This window comes from Dendropsophus ebraccatus, chromosome 11, assembly GCF_027789765.1.
Source record: "Dendropsophus ebraccatus isolate aDenEbr1 chromosome 11, aDenEbr1.pat, whole genome shotgun sequence".
Lineage (NCBI taxonomy): Eukaryota > Metazoa > Chordata > Amphibia > Anura > Hylidae > Dendropsophus > Dendropsophus ebraccatus.
The window spans coordinates 58,871,131-58,891,461 of NC_091464.1; the positions used below are offsets into that span (position 1 = coordinate 58,871,131).

The 20,331-nt window shown below is 43.1% G+C and overlaps 2 protein-coding genes across 6 annotated transcripts in view; one reads left to right on the forward strand and one right to left on the reverse strand.

Moving 5' to 3' along the window:
* TMPRSS2 (transmembrane serine protease 2) overlaps positions 1-3,520 on the forward strand; it is a 58,885-nt gene extending 55,365 nt beyond the window's left edge. Inside the window, exon 15 of one of the 2 annotated variants that reach the window (XM_069945796.1) lies at positions 1,856-3,520. The gene's annotated coding sequence lies outside the window, so the exon portion shown is untranslated. The remainder of the gene's footprint in view (positions 1-1,855) is intronic. The other variant, XM_069945797.1, reaches the window with a different exon arrangement.
* Positions 1-20,331, reverse strand: part of LOC138767914 (interferon-induced GTP-binding protein Mx2-like) — a 41,847-nt gene that overhangs the window by 1,608 nt on the left and 19,908 nt on the right. For 2 of the 4 annotated variants that reach the window (XM_069945792.1, XM_069945793.1), the window contains exons 4-15: positions 17,981-18,076; positions 14,458-14,659; positions 11,728-11,865; positions 11,232-11,386; positions 8,037-8,175; positions 7,045-7,243; positions 5,609-5,687; positions 3,744-3,866; positions 3,475-3,616; positions 2,973-3,131; positions 759-835; positions 211-450 (exon numbers count right to left, since the gene is read on the reverse strand). In XM_069945792.1, coding sequence (XP_069801893.1) covers positions 211-450; positions 759-835; positions 2,973-3,131; positions 3,475-3,616; positions 3,744-3,866; positions 5,609-5,687; positions 7,045-7,243; positions 8,037-8,175; positions 11,232-11,386; positions 11,728-11,865; positions 14,458-14,659; positions 17,981-18,076 — 1,749 coding nt within the window. Of the gene's footprint in view, positions 1-210; positions 451-758; positions 836-2,972; positions 3,132-3,474; positions 3,617-3,743; positions 3,867-5,608; positions 5,688-7,044; positions 7,244-8,036; positions 8,176-11,231; positions 11,387-11,727; positions 11,866-14,457; positions 14,660-17,980; positions 18,077-19,074; positions 19,608-20,331 lie in introns of those variants that run through there. The other 2 variants (XM_069945795.1, XM_069945794.1) reach the window with 2 other exon arrangements.

Genomic DNA, 20,331 nt, shown 5'->3' on the forward strand with positions numbered 1-20,331 from the left:
AGCAAAGTTATTGATAACTTTTAATCTCAGTTTATGAGGAAAAAATTACATTGAATCAATTTTCTTAAATCACTCTCTCCCCCCTTTTGGCAGGTCATAAAGATTGCATTACAGTAGGGAAGCACCACAACAATTTGAACAATTTTTGGTTCTGATTTTTCCCCTATATTGTTTATTGATGTTTTTCTGATCATGTCATAAAAGACTCACCTCGAAATAGGCCTGAACGTGTTGGGACATCTCCTCAACAGACATCTGTATCTGTGTTGGTGTTTGTTTAAAAAGACTTCCACTAGTTGAAGTCTGCCCAGTTTTTTCCTCCCGTATGTCCTTTAGGGATCCACCATACATCGTGTCCTGGCAGTATATGATCTGTTCCATCTTAAACTGTGTACGGACAGCTTTTTCAGCCTCCTTTTGTTGTTCACTGCAAATCTCTTCTAGCTTCACCTTGAGAAATGTAAGTTAAAAGACCATTATATTTAGCAGGAACTCTATGTAGATGGGTAACAACATACAGGGCCTGTGGTTTCTCTTCTCATGTGTGGCTTCAGGAAGGAGTGGGTGGGTGGAGATAAGTTGGTAACATTACTAGTATTGCCCATCTCATTTACTAGACTGACCTCTAAGCAGAAAATAACCTTTCCATTCGAAAACTGAAGTTTAATACAAGATGATGCTACCATATTGGTAACATGGCCTAACAGGCATCTGCAAAACTGTTTCCTTACATTTAAGACTTCCCCTACTAATCCTACCTTTGCACATCTGTAAAGATTCGGGTAATGGGTGAAGTGCTCCATTGCCGTATAATTGAACTTTGATCTGACGAGTTCTACAAAAGGAAGATTTGCACAGTCAATATCTTATATCTTAACAAAATCTATGTAGTAAAGTTTAGGGTTTATTTTAGTACTTGTTATCTTTGCCACCTGTCAAGTCTAAGGTGAGCTGCCAGAGCACAAGGGGGCCCATGTTTTTGGAGGTTTAATGTTGATCCAGGGACTTCTTCTGATTCCCATATTTGGAGTAAGTGGCATCTGCCTCACTAGAGTTGCCTTCCTGTGGATTAACATCCAACACACAGCACTGTTTTCACAGAAGTGTGTAGTGTCCTAGCCTTATTATTTCAGCTACAACCATCAACAGTTGTCACGTGGCTGTAAAGAACCAACACTTTTGCTAACCTGTATAGTAGACTGTAAGTTCAAAACATTGCACTGTAGTGTAAGGGTTAATGTTTGCATATGCCTTGTATGATTAATGATGCCTTTGTCACGTGATGCTTTTTTCACAGCTAGGCTTGCTTAGAATTCTCTAGAACAGCTGTGGGAGAAGTCAAAACCCTAAATGTCACATGGCCACCAGCTCCTGGATAGACCAGTTAGTTGGTTAAAGCGACTGTACCGACAATCTGCCCCCCCCCCCCCCCCCGCGCCCCCCCCCCCCCTCAAACCGCTTGTACCTTTGGATAGCTGCTTTTAATTCAAGATCTGTCCTGGGATCCGTTTGGCAGGTGATGCAGTTATTGTCCTAAAAAACAACTTTTAAAATATGCAGCCCTGTGTCAAATTGGTGTGGCCAATTTTTCCTATTCATCAGCTATCTGAACACTGCACTGAACAAGTTTAAAAGTTGTTTTTAGGACAATAACTGCATCACCTGCCAAATGGACAACAGGACAGATCTTGGATTAAAAGCAGCTATCTGAGGGTACAAGAAGTTTGGGGGGGGGGTGAGATTGTGGGTACAGAGTCACTTTAAATGGAATGTGTCACCTACATTTTCTTTTACTGATAAAAGGCAGATACTAAAGGCCTTCTTTTTTCTAATCTGTTTCTATCTTGCCATTTAGGGATATGCTTTACAGCAAGACTCTTGGACATCAATGACAACAGAGTCTTACCCTTTGAGATGAATGTAAAAAATTACTGCATGCTCTGTGACCTTTGAAGAGGGCGTTCCACAGGGAGCTGCTATTGTCTGCTCTATCTACTTTTGTCACATGTCACTGCAATGCTGTACAGATCAATTTACAGCAGCCTCCTCTCATCACCACAGACAAAACAGAAGCTTAATTTCAAACCCATTGTGAGAAAGAAAACTGCAAGATATCAGGATTATTTTATAATATAGATAGAAAAATGGAAATTTAGAAAATAAGATCACAAATAATTTTTTAAAATATGTTTAACATAAAAACATAATTTAAGCAATAAGTCATTTTCTGATGTCACATTCCCTTTAATTTGAAAGTGTTCCTTCTAGGATCAGAAAGGGTAAAGAGAAAGAGAAGTTCCAGCCTCCTCAATGCCTCTGAACCCAGTGCAAGTCAAGTCTGCTACAAGTAACTCACTGCCTTGTTCCAGTCCAAACCATGAGGATAAATTTCTACCAGTCTTCTACTTTAAGGAGAGAAAAATGCTGGAAAAGGGCCCCTTTGCCTACACGCCTACACATCTCTTCTGAGGCCTATGGTTGGAGTTAGTGCTTGATGGCTACATGTAAAGCCAATCTGTGAAGAAGCTCATCAGCAGATAGGACTATGTGTATCCCACCCGTATCCTGTGTTCCCACTAGCAAAATGTATACCAAATGCTTTAGAGACTTTCCCTTCAGTTTACCTGTTCGTAAGGTGAATCTTAAAGGGACAGTGACCAAATACTCATCCACTCTAAAAGTCTAACTTTATCTTGTGCTGTAAAGAGTGCATTTGCACAAAAAGTTTTAGTAAAGTCCTGTTGAGCCATGTAGTAGGCTTGATTAGAGATTGCCAAGCTAGCAGAACGGCACTCGCTTACCCCAAGCATTATGGCCTTAACTTTCCCAAGACAAAAGACGAAGATAAGGTCACAGCACTACCTGTTGCTATGATACTTTATAAACCTGACATAATATCTTCAAATTATTTGTTTGACCCAATATCCAGAAAGTATTTGACAATCCCCCCCATGTCCATGGTTCATTCCTACCTGTGATCTCATTTAGCTTGTTAATGGCCGGCTCCTCAAATGTCTGGATATGATTCCTTGCTATTTTCTCAAATGTTTTGTAGTTGACAAATCCTGTGAGTTCCCGACCACGATGTTGGTTCTCATAATGATTTATGTCAGCTCTTAATTCCTTTGGGACTGAAAAGTAAATGATCATGTATCAATCCAATGTGTCTGAATGCTTGCCAGTGGCTATCCATTTTGGCATGCATATAAAAGGGGGTCAGCCACTCAGGACACCCTCTATGAGCCAGAAATGAGAGCAGTCAGTTGATCTGAAGAGAGGCCTTACAAGTTGGTGGGGCTCCCAAGGCAGAATATTTGGTTGAGACCCTCAAACCACCTCTTGGATCCATATCCCCCCAGGATAAGTGACCACATAAGCATCTAGTATTAAAATGCACTCTCAACAGTTATCACTGCCTGCAGCATGTTTAGATACAGTATGTTGCCTTGTTCTGCATGTGTGATTTACACCTACATTTATCCGCCGATTTCTTCAGGGCCGATTCCCAGGCATAGAATTTTTTTCGGATGTTAGTAAAAAGTTTAAAATCCATGCTTGAGACTTCTTCTTCTCCTTGTGTGACCTCAGTGATTCCATCGACAAAATGTCTGACTCTCTGTCCAGACAATATAAATTAAGTCAAATGATGCAAACTGTAAATCTCCAATGAGGGGTGGAATATATAATATATGGAATTATTGGGCAGCCGTATGCTACATTCTAGTCTGTATACACGTTCTTACGTCTATGAGAAATAATAGCTTCTCTGACTCCTCCTCCGGGACGCCTGCACCGATCATCTTCAAATGCTTCTCGGCGTCATGAAGTTTGGTTGTGATTTGTCTCTCCAGGGTAGGTATAGTTTTCTAAAACACACAAAGAAATACATAAATATAATACAAATATCCAATTTTCTGTATGTACTTCTGTGCAGCCCACATTTGTAAATAGAAAAATTACTAGGAATTCTATTACTAACCCCTAAGACCGTAGTCTTGTAGCTACAGGGTAAGAGTACTATCCATGGACTCCAATAGCGGATATCCCTGGTGTTTTATAGTGTTTCTAGGTTATTTATCTAACATCGTTAGAGGTCTGTGGTGTTTAACCCTTTCAGGATCGGACCAGAAATGGCCTTAAAGTGACACTTTACCTCCTTTCTGTATGAGGACTTCTCTACACAGCTGTAAAGCCTGAATTCTGCCTTCCATACCTAATAGATTTCTTGGTGCTTGGTCAAGTAAAAGATGCTTTTTATTGTTGGTGGATTGTGCCACCTGGGTGGGGCTTCACAGGGGCAGCTCCTCTTAGCCCACCAACATTGGCTCTGTATGCCCCTCCAAGAAGTCATCAATGTCTCGGCTCCGCCCCCTCATTTGCCATTGAAATGGGCTAACCTAAAAGGTGTAGGCCCCACCCCCTAGGCCTATACACTGATGACGTCATAGAGGCGGGGCATGGAGCCGATGGGGCAGGGGCAAAGTGGCGCTGCGCCCATGAAGCCCCGCCCAGGTGGCACAATCCACCAACAATAAAAGGCATCTTTACTGGACCAAGCACCAAGAAATCTAAGCTATGAAAACTGCAGAATGTAGGCTTTACAGCTGTGTAGAGAAGTCCTCATCCAGAAAGGGGGTGAAATTATCACTTTAAAGGGGTACTCCAGCAAAAAAAAAAAATCTTTTAAATCAACGAGTGCCAGAAAGTGCCAGAAATTTGTTATTTATTTCTATTAACAAATCTCAAGTATTCCAGTACTTATCAGCTGCTGTATGTCCTGCATGAGGTGGTGTATTCGTTTCAGTCTTACACAGTGCTCTCAGCTGCCACCTCTGTTCATAACAGGAACTGTCCTGAGCAGTAGCAAATCTCCATAAAAAACCTCTCCTGCTCTGGACAATTCCTGACATGGACAGAGGTGGCAGCAGAGTGCACTGTGTCAGACTACACCATTTCCTGCAGGACATACAGCAGCTGATAAGTACTGAAAGACTGGGGATTTTGAAATAGTCTCAAGTCCTTGATATTTAAAATCCCTAGTGATCCAAGGGTGTTTATCGGTTTATATCTAATATTCCCTGTTCTCCAGAGCAGCAATCCCCAACCTGTGGCTCTCCAACTATTGCAAACCTACAAATGCAAATATACTATACATGCTGAAAGTTGTAGTTTTGCAACAGCTGAAGGGCCACAGGTTGGGCACCACTGGTCTTGAGTTTTTACTCAATATTCCTGACCATTTGAATGAATGAAGGGGTTTATGCACTAATCTGCAATGGTATTAGGCAGGAAAACACCCATATAATACCATTTTCTGTAATCTAAATAGGTACAAAATGTCATAACTAATTCAAAATATAATAAAATATAATATATGTTCAATGGCCTGTTTCTGGCTTTACCCACCAGGAGTCAGAGTTCACTGCATTTATGTACCCCAGGCCCCATATGGAGCTGCACATCCTTCTCCAGAGCGCTGGCATCTTTCTCAAAGCAGCTGCTGCTGGTCACAAGGAATTGACAGACCATGGTTATCCTCATAAGCAAGGGGCCTAAGGGTGTGCACATCTACTAGCCATCTATGGCTAATTCTCGAAAGATAACTTACAGAAATATGTTCCACAAGCTCGGTGGTGAGTTTTTCTGCCAGTAAGGAAATAGTGGCGCGTCCCTCTTCCAGGAGAACCCTAAAAAAAAAAAGCATGATCTGTGTTAAATGGTTTGTATAAATATTGGGCTCTCCTTTGAATCTATTCTGTCTTCCATTACATTAACTCCTGTGATTTATTTCCCTTAACAGATCAGACCTGTCTCTGGCTGAGAGGCAACCGGCTGCAGCGGAGCCTGTCCCCCACCGCTTTGTCTGCAGTAGGAGACTGGGCCCCATAGCTAGGAGGTCCATAAGACCCCTCACCACATATGTAGTATCCCACTATGTGTTTTTCTTCTTTCTGACAACTAGGCAAAAGTGTATCTATTCAATGTCACAGTTAGGACAGTGAGCTGCTGTATCTTACTCCAAACACTAGTCAGACTCTTTCACAGCACAGCTGCAGACAACACTGGTTTAGCTACACACACCCCTTCCCTCTATAGTATGCACTTCCTTTAGTTTAGTTAGCTAGTGCCTGGCTACAGGCCAGGCAGGATGTGCTATACCTGTCCTCCAGTCTAGTTCCAGATAAGGAGGAGAGCAGACCTGTACCAGAGCTAGTGACTCAACCTGGACAGTCAACCACTAAAGAAACAAGAGAACCACTAAGGCTGTACCACACTAGAGCACAGTGTAAGTTAGCCACTCTACAGACTTATGTTGGCTGAGTAAGAAGGATACTATTAGCTAGCTCCATCCAGTGACTAAAGACCTGGGACTCGTACTCCCCCATTAGGACTGAAACGTGACACTGAGGGATAGAAGGAGGTTAGATGAAATAGTTGAGATTCATCTATACCTGAGTATGAGGACTTTCTCAAGATACTATTTAGCTTCACCACATCCCGGCAGAGTACTCACTAATTAGGCAAGGGGCCCTCCTATCCAGTCCCTGACGCCTGGTACTGTTATCTTCTTCTATCAACTCATCTATCAACTTCTATCAGTTGCTATTTGCTGTTAGTTGTTTTTTTGAGCACTGTTTGTTACTACTCTTGCACTACCGATACCTTTTCTAAGTAAAGTAGAACATTGTTTAAAGTGGGACTCTGTAATCTCTATCAGCACACTTGCACATACACTCCGCACCTCACATTAGTCCTAACCAAGGTCCAGTTGCCGGGTGTACGGGGGAGGGTGTTACCACTCCTGGCCAACATGACAAGTAGCCCTCAAAACACCAGAGCCCGCCAGCTAGTTCAATACCAGTCCCAGTAACCTGCGCCACAGCACATACTGGTGCAGTTTAGGCATCCGTAAGAATGGCACTAGGAACTGCAATGCTGCAATGCTGCTATTGTTCCATCTCTGTAAGGGCCCCTAACAAAGCCTCAGTCTTCATCTATCATTATGGCATTCAGTTTTGTGAAGATGGTATCATTGCGTATTACCCGAAATGGTCATGGTTCTGGAAGAAAGCTTTCTCATTTACAAGGGCTGTCTCCAGGGGGATGTTGTTCTGGATCTCACTCTGCCCACGACACTTGACAATCATGAAGCCTTTTTTAAGGTTGTACACCAGATTTCGGACAACGCTTACAACGTCTAGTTCAGATCCCTTGTCAACTAAATCCGGCTTAGTCAGGATCCCTGTGGAGGAAATTAGATTTAATAATCATTATTTGATAGTCATGTACAGGAGAGTAATGGTGAAGATGGGGAGTCAAATCACCATCTATATCAATATCAATTAATATCAGGCGTGAAGCGGGATGACAATTATGGTATCATAGTTGTAAATGGTGATTTACATCTATATAAGGCCTCAAAAGCAACACTTAAAGGGGTTGTCTAGTTTAGAAAAAACATTTTTATATACTGTTAGTTAATAATGGGGGTCCCGCTGGTCGGCATCCCCATTTCTTGGCCAGAGTTGACAGTGGTTACAAAGAGTGTCTCTCTTTCTGGAGGACTATCCTCTCCAGTATACACAGACAGCCTATTAGTGTGAATAAGCACTGTGTAATACTTCATTTCCCCTGTGGGGGTGCTGTAGGCAAATGGAACACTTATTGCAAGGTATCCCTACATATTACAACAGGAGAAGACTTTATGATGAGCTAATTGTCAAAGAACAAGATAGTATTTTCCAAAGTGGAGAACCCTTTTCAAGTGGCCACACATAGGAAAACCTCTGAATCCACAGGATAGTACCTGCAGTAATGTTCCTTTTATGTATGATAAACTTTGTACGATTGTCCACTATATACAGTAAGTTTGCCACAATCATGCAAGGAAAGCCAATAGGGTTGAATCAAGATGGACCATCTTGAAAACAACCATGGAAGGTAGCTGTTTCGCAAATAGAAACTGTTCCGCTTTTAAGATTAGTTTTTAACGCCTTAACTCTACAAGTTTTTAACGCCTTAACTCTACAACTTACCTAGTGTCCTCTCTCCACTGGGATCCACCTCTCGAGCCATTTCTAGAGCTTCAGTGGTGGCAATGTCCACATTACTGGGAACCACAGCCAAATTGATGGTCTCCTGTTTTTGTATGTACTTCCTGATCATCTTCTTGATCTGTAACATTTATAATTTAGAAATTATTATTGTTATTTTTGTTTATAATGGATAGGAGAAACATGTATAGGTCAAGCTCACCGAATAAAATATTGGGCACAATGTAGACTGCTACAAACCCATGTTTGTTTATAACACAAGAGTCTGGTGAGTACATCTATAGAGACATGTTCAGAGGTAGCCTCAGCCACATGAGTGATAGACTGCATATCAGCATTCTCAGTCCTTCAACCTCAGGTAAGTTATATCTGCTAATTCCATAGCATCTGCTAACTCCATAGGCCTACAGACGTTGTTTGCTTTTCTTTGTTTGCAGGGCCGATTCTAGGGTTTCTGCTGCTTGATGTGAAACCTGAAATGCCCCCTCCCCCCATGCCCACACTGCCCCATACACCCCCCCACACACACACACACACACACACACACACTGATGTATCCTGTATTACATTTTCTGATGTAGTCCTACTGTTTGGCCACAAGATGCCACTGAGTATAACTTCCATTTAAAAACCACAAGTCTTCCCATACTTATCAGCTGCTGTATGTCCAGCAGGAAATATTTTCTTTTCACTCTGACACAGTGTTCTCTGCTGTCATCTCTGACCGAGAAAGGAACTGTCCAGAGCAGTAGCAAATCTCTATAGAAAACCTCAATTTTATATCTATATAATATACCGAATGTTATTACTGTTGTTTCTAGACATGTTAACTATACTGTTGACACTAAAGTCAGTGCTTATAGACTTTCTAATTTGTTCTTAAAAACCTAATAAAAATATTGAACCAGAAAACCTCTCCTGCTCTGGACAGTTCCTGTCTTTGACAGAGATGACAGCAGAGAGCACTGTGTCAGAATGATACAAAATATTTCCTGCAGGACATTCAGCAGCTGATCAGTATGGGAAGATAGGAAGTAAATTACAAATCTATATAACTTTCTGAAACCAGATAATTTGAAAGAAAAAGATTTTTGCTGGACAACCCCTTTAATCATATTCGAGCACAAGCTGCTGTATTCTAACTTGGTTTGCAAGTAACTATGTACTGTCTCTTACAACCCTTAAAGAGTGCATGTTTGGGACCTGGGGAGGGCATATAGCACTTAGTCGGTACACCAACACCTGTCCTTGCAAGATACACCTAGCAACTTCTGGTTACCACACCATTGGTAGATACCAGCATTACACATTCTGTGCAAACTGTATAAATGATGGCAGTGACTTAGGGTCCAGTTACACAGAAAGATTATCTGCCAAAGATTTGAAGCCAAAGCCAGAAACAGACTATAAACAGAGATCAGGTCATAAAGGAAAGACTGAGATTTCTCCTCTTTTCAAATCCATTCCTGGCTTTGGCTTCAAATCTTTGGCAGATAATCTGTCAGATAATCTTTCTGTGTAAATGGACCCTAATATCTAGTAACTCACAGCTGACGTCTTCTCTTTTCTCATCAATTGGATCTTAGCCGCAACTAGTTCCTCCATAATCTGTAAGCGTGCCTTGCGTGTGACCTTGGGGCACTACAACAAAAGGTGGCATAGGGCCATACTAAGGGTGAATCAAGCCACTTTGCTACCTGAGGTAAAATGCAGAAAGCCCCCCCCCCCCTCCAGGGGGTTTGTATATACACAGACTCATATAGACAATTCAGCCAGAAGAACATTTTAGGTTCCTTGCTCCAGCAAGTAGATCCTCTCTGTGCCCCCACATAGTGGTTAGACCCCCTCTGGGCTCTTATATAGTAATTATGCCCCCTCTGTGCCCTCATTTAGTATTTATTCCCCCTCTGTGCCTTTAAGAAGTTGTTGGGTCCCCCCTCTGCTCCCATATAGTAGCTAGGCCCCCTCTCTGTGCTCACATATTGTAGTCAGATCCCCTCTGTGCTCCCTTATAGTAGTTAGGTCCCCTCTGTGCATCCATACAGTAGCTAGTCCTCCCTGTGAAGGTAGGCCCCCAGTACATAGTATTCCTCACAGAGCAACTTTCTCCCCCCCCCCCCCACAGTATTTAGTCCCAGCAGGTAGGTAGTGTCCCCCGTGGAGCTAGCTCCTCGGTTAAGCTTATCTACCATGTAGTTAATCCCCCTTAGTAGGGACCCCCTCCACATGCAGGCATCCTCCCTGTAGGAATTCTGAAGTAGACACCCACCCCAGTAGATAGTATCCTACAATTTAGGTGTCCCCTTATAAGTAATCCTCTTTTTCTTTTAGCTCCAGATCCCCCCCCCCAAGCCAATAGCATCCCTTGGCAGCACCCCCTACCCCCACCCCGGGAGCAACATCCTCTTGTGGCCACAAGGGTGACTAGCAGGGAGGGGAGCCCTCCTCGTTCTGTCATTCGCAACACTTTGCATCAGTCAATGGTGAGAGTAACAGAAGAGGTGAGGGAGTTCTACCCTTATGAAGACAGCAAACGTATACTGCATTCTTGTACAATTCCTATTAGCCTTTTTGGCTACAGAACTGCATATTTAATATTCCACTCTTAAAGGGGTATTCCCATCTGGACAAGTCTTGCCCTATCCACAGCATCCACAAGATAAGACATAACAGAGATTGGGTGTGGGGTGCGGATGGGGGCGACTGCTAGGGTCCCCTGCTATATCGAGAATGAGAACCCTGAAATACGAGAGAAGGGCCACTTTATTCATTCCCTACAGGTAACAAAAAACTGCATTCATGTTCCTATGGCGGCTCCTGAGAGCATGAAGAGAGCAGCAGCACACATGTGTAACCCACAGCTCCATTCAATGGGGATTTCAAGGTCCCCATATTCAAGATCACAAGGGGTCTGACTGCTAAGGTCTCTTAGTTATGCCCTATTCTGTGGATACTTTGGATAGGGCAAACTTATCCACATGGAACTATCCTTTTAAATAGGACGGCATAGTCTAGTAACAGATTTGCTTTAACCCTTTCACGGGATGTTTACGCTATACCATGTCTACAGCAATGGACTATATTATCAGGTTACATCTCTTTTTTTTACCACCGTCAAGCCCAGAATTGGATATGTGGTCTTTTTGGACATATATGAATAGAGGATATTAGGCGTACCTGTTCTCCAATATCTTTCGGTTGGTTGGCTAAAGCAACTCGTGTTATTCCAGGAAGATCGAGAAGTGTCAAGTCCGGGACATTTGGAGATTCCACTTCGAGTGTGATAAGCTCTTCACTGACTCTATTTCCAACTCCGGCCATATGGTCTTGCGCTAGAAGAAAATAACATCTTTGTAGAATATGGGTACAGCTTGCAAATCATTTCTCCTTAAGAAGCCTGTAATAGATGCTGATTAACAACCAAAATGGCAGCCATGACAGTACATAAAGAACTTGCTAACCAGCTTATTATTGGGAGAAAGAGGATTGGGGATTTAGGGTTCAGTCTTCAGTGCTAATATGGAATTCTTTATCAAAGGGGTAACCTGAAGCTCTGTAATAGGTTCCACGTCTACTGGAGGTACCACCCCTGCTCCTTCTACAGTCGTGTTTAATGTCTGTGAGATCTAGAGATGCATGCAGTACTTTGTGGCTGCCATCGGTCTGTAGTTACCTTGCCGAACTCCCTTCTCCACATCTCCTGGAGTTTTTAGTAGAACTTCTTGATCTCGATAACTTATTTTTCCTTTCCATGGAGAACCTATCTTGGATTTTTTCAGCCTGAGTACCAAAGGGCATCTTGTCACAATACCTGTAAAACATATAGATAAAAATGTTCTCTGTGACATGTATTGAACACAACTGTATCTGGCAGAAAGCCTACATAAAAAGTGTTTCTCATATCACTACTGTGTCCCACAGCTGAAATAGGCAATTGTGTGGTGGGTGCATTGTTGCTAGATCTTTCCTCAAGTCTTATGGTCTAGGGGCATTGTAATAGAACAGTTATTTGTGAACCTAAACATTGGTGTGGGGGAAGTGAAAGGGTTGTCCGGCATAAACCCCATCCATATTGTCCTTTTTCCAAAATTAAAGTTACCCTGTAAGTTAACAATATCTGGAATTGGAATGTCCAATAAAAGGCTCCTTGAAATGTACCAATTCTTAAAATTGACAGCACAGATCCATTTATCTATTAAGTGGTCATCCTGTAGGTATTGTTAGCGTGGCTCTGTGATCCTGTGTGTTTGGGAAAAAAACCATCTGTGACACTGTGCCCGCTCTGCTCTCTGGCCACTGCTGTCTGCAGGCTGCACCCACCTTGTCAGAGGATGATTGACAGCTGACTCATCTTCAACTATGTTGATATCCAGCACATGAGCCAGATGTCAATCATTCTTGGAGGAGGCACAGGCGGCCAGAGAGCGGGGCAGGAGCAAACAGTTTCAGGCGGGATAAGAAGAGTTCCTTAGACCCTTAAGCCCCTATTACACGGGGCGACGGTTTCAGCGTTCGCTTGTTTTCCGTTCTCCGTTCACTGCCGGCGCTATTACATGCGTTGGCAGAGAGCGGGTGAGTGCAGGGGGGCCACGGGGAGCTGCGGGAGGCTGCCCGGCTGACCCCTAGATCGTCCTGGCAGCCCATAGCAGATAACAGCGGTCTACTGTCACCACTTGGTCTACTGATAGCAGCGATCTACTGTCGCCACTGTTGCCACTGTTGGATAATCGTTGTCTTCTATTACACAAAACGATTATCAGCCGTAAATACGGACGATAATCGTTTTGTGTAATAGGGCCTTTAGACTTCTTAGAAGCAAAAAGTTGACCTCAGTTAATCGATACAACTAATAAGGGATAAGTGAAGCTGGATTCTCTTTGAAGTTTGCTTAGCTGACTAATTGAATGTTTGCATGCTTTGTTTAATTATTTGTTTAAAAAAATCATATGCTTACTAGTCTGCACTGTCCCCATGCCTCCAGCCTGCTCAGCCAATTACTCACTGAGACAGGACAGCTCTGCGGCCAGTGATTGACTAAGCAGGCTGTCACTCTCCCTGACAAGAGTCAGTAATTGGCTGAGTGGACCGAAGGCATGGGGACACAGAAAAGGACAACAGGAGAGTGCAGACAGGTAAAAACTGCACCAAAACTGCACTAAAGCAGCTAAACAATTAACGCCAAAATCATAGTTAGGCCATATTAGACTACACAAGAGGCTCCTTGGAGTGTCCTAATTCTCAAAGACTCCTCTAGACTTATCAAGAAGACCAAGATGTGAAAGTGTCTCCTGGGTCTTAGACTCTTTAGAAGCAGATAGTTGACTAGTCGATCCCAATATGACTTTCTCAAAGCCGTTGGTATGTATTTTGTTCTATTAACTGTAATATCTAGGGAAGGTGGCAGCCTGGGACAGAGTTGTACCTATCCTTCTCTTTACTTGGAGGTACTGCCATTGAACTGTAGCTCTATGGGCCAAACAGGTCCCGATCAACAATGTAAATGAGCGCCGATCTGCTAGATCGGCGCTCGTTTACTGGGCCTATTCCACGGCCCCGATGATCGTTGAGCAAGGCCTGCCGGGACACTGTTACCGATGTCCTTGCAGCCCTTGCACCATACATTACCTGGCAGGACTTCTCCTCCGGTCCGTCTTCCTCCCCGGGTCCCACGCGCTCTAGCTTCAGAATGGCCTGTGAGCTGTAAGAGCGCTCAGCCAATCACAGACTGGGACCACCGCGGCCTGTGATTGGCTGAGTGGCCTGTCAGCTGACAGGTCATTCTGAAGCTAGTCAGCTGACAGGCCACTCAGCCAATCACAGGCCGCGGCGGTCCCGGCCTGTGATTGGCTGAGCGCTCTGACAGCTGACAGGCCATTCTGAAGCTAGAGCGCGCGGGACCCGGGGAGGAAGACGGAGCGGAGGAGACGTCCTGTCAGGTAATGTATGCTGCGCTTCTCAAATCGTCGGTCGCCCGCTGCACACCGCTATTCCACCGTAGCGATGCGCGGTGGGGGACCGATGATTTTAGGTCTGGCCCTAAATAAACGATCAGCCGATGACACGATCATCGGCTGATCATTCTCTCTATTCCACCGAGAGATAATCGGCCGAATCAGGTCAAATGGGGCCGATTTGGCCGATTATTGCTCCCGTGGAATAGGCCCTTAACTCTGGCATAGTGCAATACTGGCAACCAAGGTACATTTTGAGAGTTGTCCCATCAGAGACATTTCAACATTAACAAGAGTCCACTAGAAGTCCAGGTGGGCGACCCAGGTATGTGCAAGGGTTGTCCAGTCCCTTTAGGTAGGTAAACCATGATTGGCAGAGATGGTACTGACTGTAGCTGATACATGATTCACATCAAAGACAGACGTAAGACAGACAGTGACTAGGCTCTCACCGCTGCCTCGGGGAAGATTGACTCCAGACAGAGCCTCCAGAACAGAACTTTTCCCAGAACTTTGATCCCCAATGACAGCGATCACTGGTAAAGCCAGATCCTTCTCCACCCCGAGTGATCTCAGAGAGTCAATAAGGTCAATACACGGACGGATTTTGTAATCATATTGTTGTCCTAGGACGTTGTCTGGTTGGACCTTTAACTTAAAATGAAAATGAAATCACATTAGATTAAGCTGTGAAATGTATAAGTGCTACATTCTTATTTGAAACAATGAATTTTCTGCCCAATCACGAAAACCTGTGAAAATTTGCACATTCCACAGTGCTCAGTGTTGATAGCTGCCACTACACACGGGACTGAAGGCCACTATATGACACCTGCTGTATTCTGGGTATTATGTGTGGATCTAGGTCTAATTAATGAGATACAGGCCCCAAAGCCAGTGGCCTCAGCAACTCAACTGCCCCGCGAGCAGCTGTATCTCCACACCTATTTCAGTACTGTCACCTACACCTACTCTCTTGTTTTTAACCTTAATTGTTTCAGTATAATAATTTTATACAGGTTAGTCTGTATTAAGGAGGGTCTGAACCTGCCGAGGTTCGGGTTCGTATGAAGCCGAACACTCGTCATCAGATTCCTGCTGTCTGCCCGCTCCGTGCAGCGGGCGGATACAGCGGGAGGACCGCCTGGAAAACTGGGATACAGCCTATGGCTATGGCTGTATCCCAGTATTCCAGACGGTCCTCCCGCTGTATCCACCCTCTCCACGGAACGGACAGACAGCGTGAATTATTGCCGAGAGTTCGGGTTCGTACGAACCCGAACCTTGGCCTCTTCGGACCATCCCTAGTCTGTATCATAACATCAGCACATCAGTTTAAAAGCTAACATAGTAACATAGCATTAACTGCACTAACTGCACTATACAAGGCCTAAATAATCCCTCCACACCAGGTCTACAAGCACTGTATTTACCAAAAACACCAGTATAGAAAGATAAAAGATTGTCAGCAGGACCACCGGGTCCATCTAGTCTGCCCTTCTAAGTATTTCCCTTATTATCTTAGGATAGATATACAGTATGTTTATCCCATTCAGGTTTACATTCAGTTATTGTAGATTTACCAACCACATCTGCTGGAAGTTTCTTCCAAGAATCTACTACTGTTTCAGTAAAGTAACATTTTCTTGTGTTGCTTCTGATCTTTCCCCCAATTAAACTCTGACTGTGTCCTCTTGTTCTTGTGTTCAGTTTTTTTTTTAATTAAATAAAACCTTTTTTGTCCTTTAATATATATATATATATATATATATATATATACGTTTTAATCATGCCCCCCCTTCCCTTCTCTGCTTCAGACTAAACAGATTTCGATCCCTAGGTCTTTCCTAATATACTTCAGGCCATCCACCCAGACTTGTCTTTGGACCCGTTCTATTTTAATGATATCAATATTATCTCCAGAACTGGACACAGTATTCAGTACAGTACACAGTATGTGATGTCACTGGTTATACCTCTAGCTATACAGCCCAGCATATGAATAACTTTACTTACCACCTAGCTGCACTGGTATCAAAAAACACTACCCCTAAATCCTTCTCTTCTGAAGTCTTTGCTAATACAGAACTGCCTATATGATATTTGGACAGAGGATTTCTCCTCCCCAATTGCATTATTTTACATTTTGAAACAATGAACAGTAGTTTCCATTGTTTTGACCACATATCTAGCAAAGCTAAATCATTTTCCATATTACTGACACCTCCAGGAATATCAACCCTACTGCACACTTTTGTGTCATCAGCAAATAGACAAACCATACCTACCAAACCTTCTCTTATCACTATCCATACCTACCAAACCTTCTCCTATGTCACTAACCTTACCTACCAAACCTTCTCTTATCACTATCCTTACCTACCAAACCTTCTCCTATGTCACTATTCTTACCCACCAAACCTTCTCCTATGTCACTATCCTTACCTACCAAACCTTCTCCTATGTCACTATCCTTACCTACCAAACCTTCTCCTATGTCACTAACCTTACCTACCAAACCTTCTCCTATGTCACTAACCTTACCTACCAAACCTTCTCCTATGTCACTATCCTTACCTACCAAACCTTCTCCTATGTCACTATCCTTACCTACCAAACCTTCTCCTATGTCACTAACCTTACCTACCAAACCTTCTCCTATGTCACTATCCTTACCTACCAAACCTTCTCCTATGTCACTTTAAACGGGTAAGTTTCTCTGAAACATCGGCCTCTGAGAACACCGGGGCGGAACCTATACAACTGGAGCCAATGCTGTGTCTAACTATACTGTTATTTGTGAAGGCCTCCTTCTTAAAATCCTGAGCAGAAGTAGCGATTCAAATGGTCAGCGACCGCTTTATCTCCATCAATAAATGTATTGCCCCCATAATTCATTTTAGTACTGCTGCAGTTTTTCTTCTTCTTCCTTTCACTAATATATCTGAAGAAGGTTTCATTACCCTCCTTAAAGGGGTTGGCCCCTTTATAGTAAAATAGCTCATTGTACAGTATTAGTAAGTGTGCTCACTGTATATACTGACAGCAGCTCCCTGTGTACCTCATAAAGCTAAAATTAGACTCGGTTCCTCCAGGCTGGGCTGCCCTGACCTGTGGTGTTTGGGTCCATAAGATTGCTGACATAGAGAAGCATGTGACCAGGCCCCGCCCCCCCAGTGTCCACCACTGAGCCTGTATATGTCTATGGAGGACACAGGGGACAGGGCATGGTCACATGCTCCTCCATGTCGGCCATTTTATGGACTGAAACAAAACAGAGCAGGGCATCCCAGTCTGGTGAAGGGGAGTCTGATATTAGCTCTATGAGGTACACAGAGAGCTGCTGTCAGTATATACAGTGAGTACATGTACTAATACTTTGTACTGACCTATTTTACTATAAAGTGGCCAACCCCTTTAACAAGTTTTTCCAGTCTAACCAATATTTCCCCTGAACAGTGCCCTTAAAGTGAGCCTGTTGTTATAACTTTCAAAATCTAAATAAGTAACAGTAAAACAGTAGATGTTAAATTGCAAGTTTGCAATATACATTCATTTTTGACATCATGCTGTTAAACAAAGCTGAACTTACAAGGAATCCAGGGCCAGTCTCTTGAAGGCAGTTTTTCTGACTTGTGTTGGTTGAAAAAAAAAAAAGACTAAACACAGGAATTCCAGCCAGTACAGAGAGTCACGGCTCAATGTGTCCATCAGTCACATGACTGCCTTCTCTGTGAGCGCTCGAATGACCTGGGAACACTTGGCTTCCTGTTTTCTAACTCTTTCAGAAAAAAAAAAGTCAGAAAACAGGAAGTGCCGTAATGAATGTATATTGCAAACTTGCTTTATATCACATCTACTTTTGGTTTAGATTTTGAAAGTTATAACGACAGGGCCACTTTAAGGTGGTAGATACTAGTATTATACAGGAGCTCTGCAGCCCGAATTATAGTTACTGTACATCCAGTGACTCACAGATGTTGTCTTCTTTGAACGGAGTCGTTCTCTTTCTTTTTTCTTCTCCTTCTGACTCAGACCGCCATTAAGACTTTTGCCTAATGCAACTCGTCCCTGCAGAGTATGGCACCCCATTAGTGCACAATACGATAATAGTGTCCTCACTAATAACACATTTACTGTGCCTCTCTCTGTCCCCTATACTCCAATTTAGTAATAATGCTCCTGCTGTGCCCCTACATATATAGTAAAAATGTCCTCTGTACCCCTATATGGTAATAATGTCCTCTGTACCCCTATATAGTAATAATGTCCTCTGTACCCCTATATAGTAATAATTTCCTCTGTACCCCTATATGGTAATAATGTCCTCTTTACCCCTATATAGTACTAATGCCTTGCTGCTGTACACCCCATAGTAAAAATGCCCCCTATTGTCAGACTACTGTCAGGAATCAGTTGCAACAGACGATTCATAGAGGGAAATGGGCAGACAAAGACAGTAGACCCTGTACCTGTCCTTGCTCACCTGCCCTACCTACTTGCTGTATCAGCCCTAGGCAGCTGCCGGCAACAGTTGCTGACTGTGGCAACATTAACATGGACAAAACAGACAAACAGAAAAGGAGTGGTCAGCAAGCCAAGGTAACAACAGGAGGGCAGCAAAGATACAAAAATGTAATCTGGAGAATACCAGGAGTGCGCTCAGTAGTTTTTTTAAGGGACCAAATGACACATTTTAGAAAATCTGTCCACCACTACCCAAATAGTGGTCTTCTCCTTGGAGACAGGTAGATCAGTAATAAAATCCATGGATATAGGAGCCCATGGTCTTTCAGGTAAGGGGAGAGGATGAAGACGACCCTCAGGGAGTCTCCAGGGAACCTGAGACATGGGACAGACCTCACAAGCTTTAACAAACTCCTGGACATCTCTAGACCACAAAGGCTCTGAGGAAGCAAGTATTTTATGCCAGCAATGACAGGGTGTCTGGCTAGAACAGAGCAATGAGTCTCTTCCAAGACTCTCAGACATAGGTTTGGGGGGTACAAACAATTTCCCCTTAGGGGTATTTTCAGGGGCTAATTATAAAAAACACTTCCCTCCTGCACCTTATTTAGTCCTTTAATATACTTAAAGGTTTCCATCATGTTCCCTTCTTTCCTTCAGATTTCCTTCATACAGATTTAGATCTATAGGTCTCTCCTTATGTGATGTCACTAGAGCTCTATACAGTGGGATCTACTCTTCCTACTGGTTATACCTCTAGCTATACAGCCCAGCATAAGATAAGCTTTCCCTGCTTGCACAGTGACTCATTTTAAGGCTTTAAGAAATCACTAGCCCTAAATTCTTTTCTTCAGAAGTCTTTGCTAATACAGTCTTTGCAAACACTGAGCTGTGGTTTCCATTGTTTTGAAAAGCTAAATATTACTGACACCTCAAGGAATATCAACCCTATTGCACACTGTGTCATCAGGAAAAAGACAAACCTTACCTACCAAACCTTCTCCTATATCACTATCCTTACCTACCAAACCTTCTCCTATGTCTCTATCCTTACCTACCCCTAACCTTCTCCTGTGTCACTATCCTTACCTACCAACCCTTCTCCTATATCACTAACCTTACCTACCAAACCTTCTCCTATATCACTAACCTTACCTACCAAACCTTCTCCTATATCACTATCCTTACCTACCAAACCTTCTCCTATATCACTAACCTTACCTACCAAACCTTCTCCTATATCACTAACCTTACCTACCAAACCTTCTCCTATATCACTATCCTTACCTACCAAACCTTCTCCTATGTCACTATCCTTACCCACCAAACCTTCTCCTATGTCACTAACCTTACCTACCAAACCTTCTCCTATGTCACTAACCTTACCTACCAAACCTCCTTCTATGTCACTATCCTTACCTACCAAACCTTCTCCTATGTCACTAACATTACCTACCAATCCTTCTCCTATATCACTAACCTTACCTACCAAATATTCTACTATGTCACTGACCTTACCTACCAATCCTTCTCCTATATCACTATCCTTACCTACCAAACCTTCTCCTATATCACTAACCTTACCTACCAAATATTCTACTATGTCACTGACCTTACCTACCAAACCTTCTCCTATATCACTATCCTTACCTACCAAACCTTCTCCTATGTCACTATCCTTACCTACCAAATATTCTACTATGTCACTGACCTTACCTACCAAACCTTCTCCTATATCACTATCCTTACCTACCAAACCTTCTCCTATGTCACTATCCTTACCTACCAAACATTCTCCTATGTCACTATCCTTACCTAATATAAGGCTAGGGGGTGTGATTTTACCTCTTTACACTGTA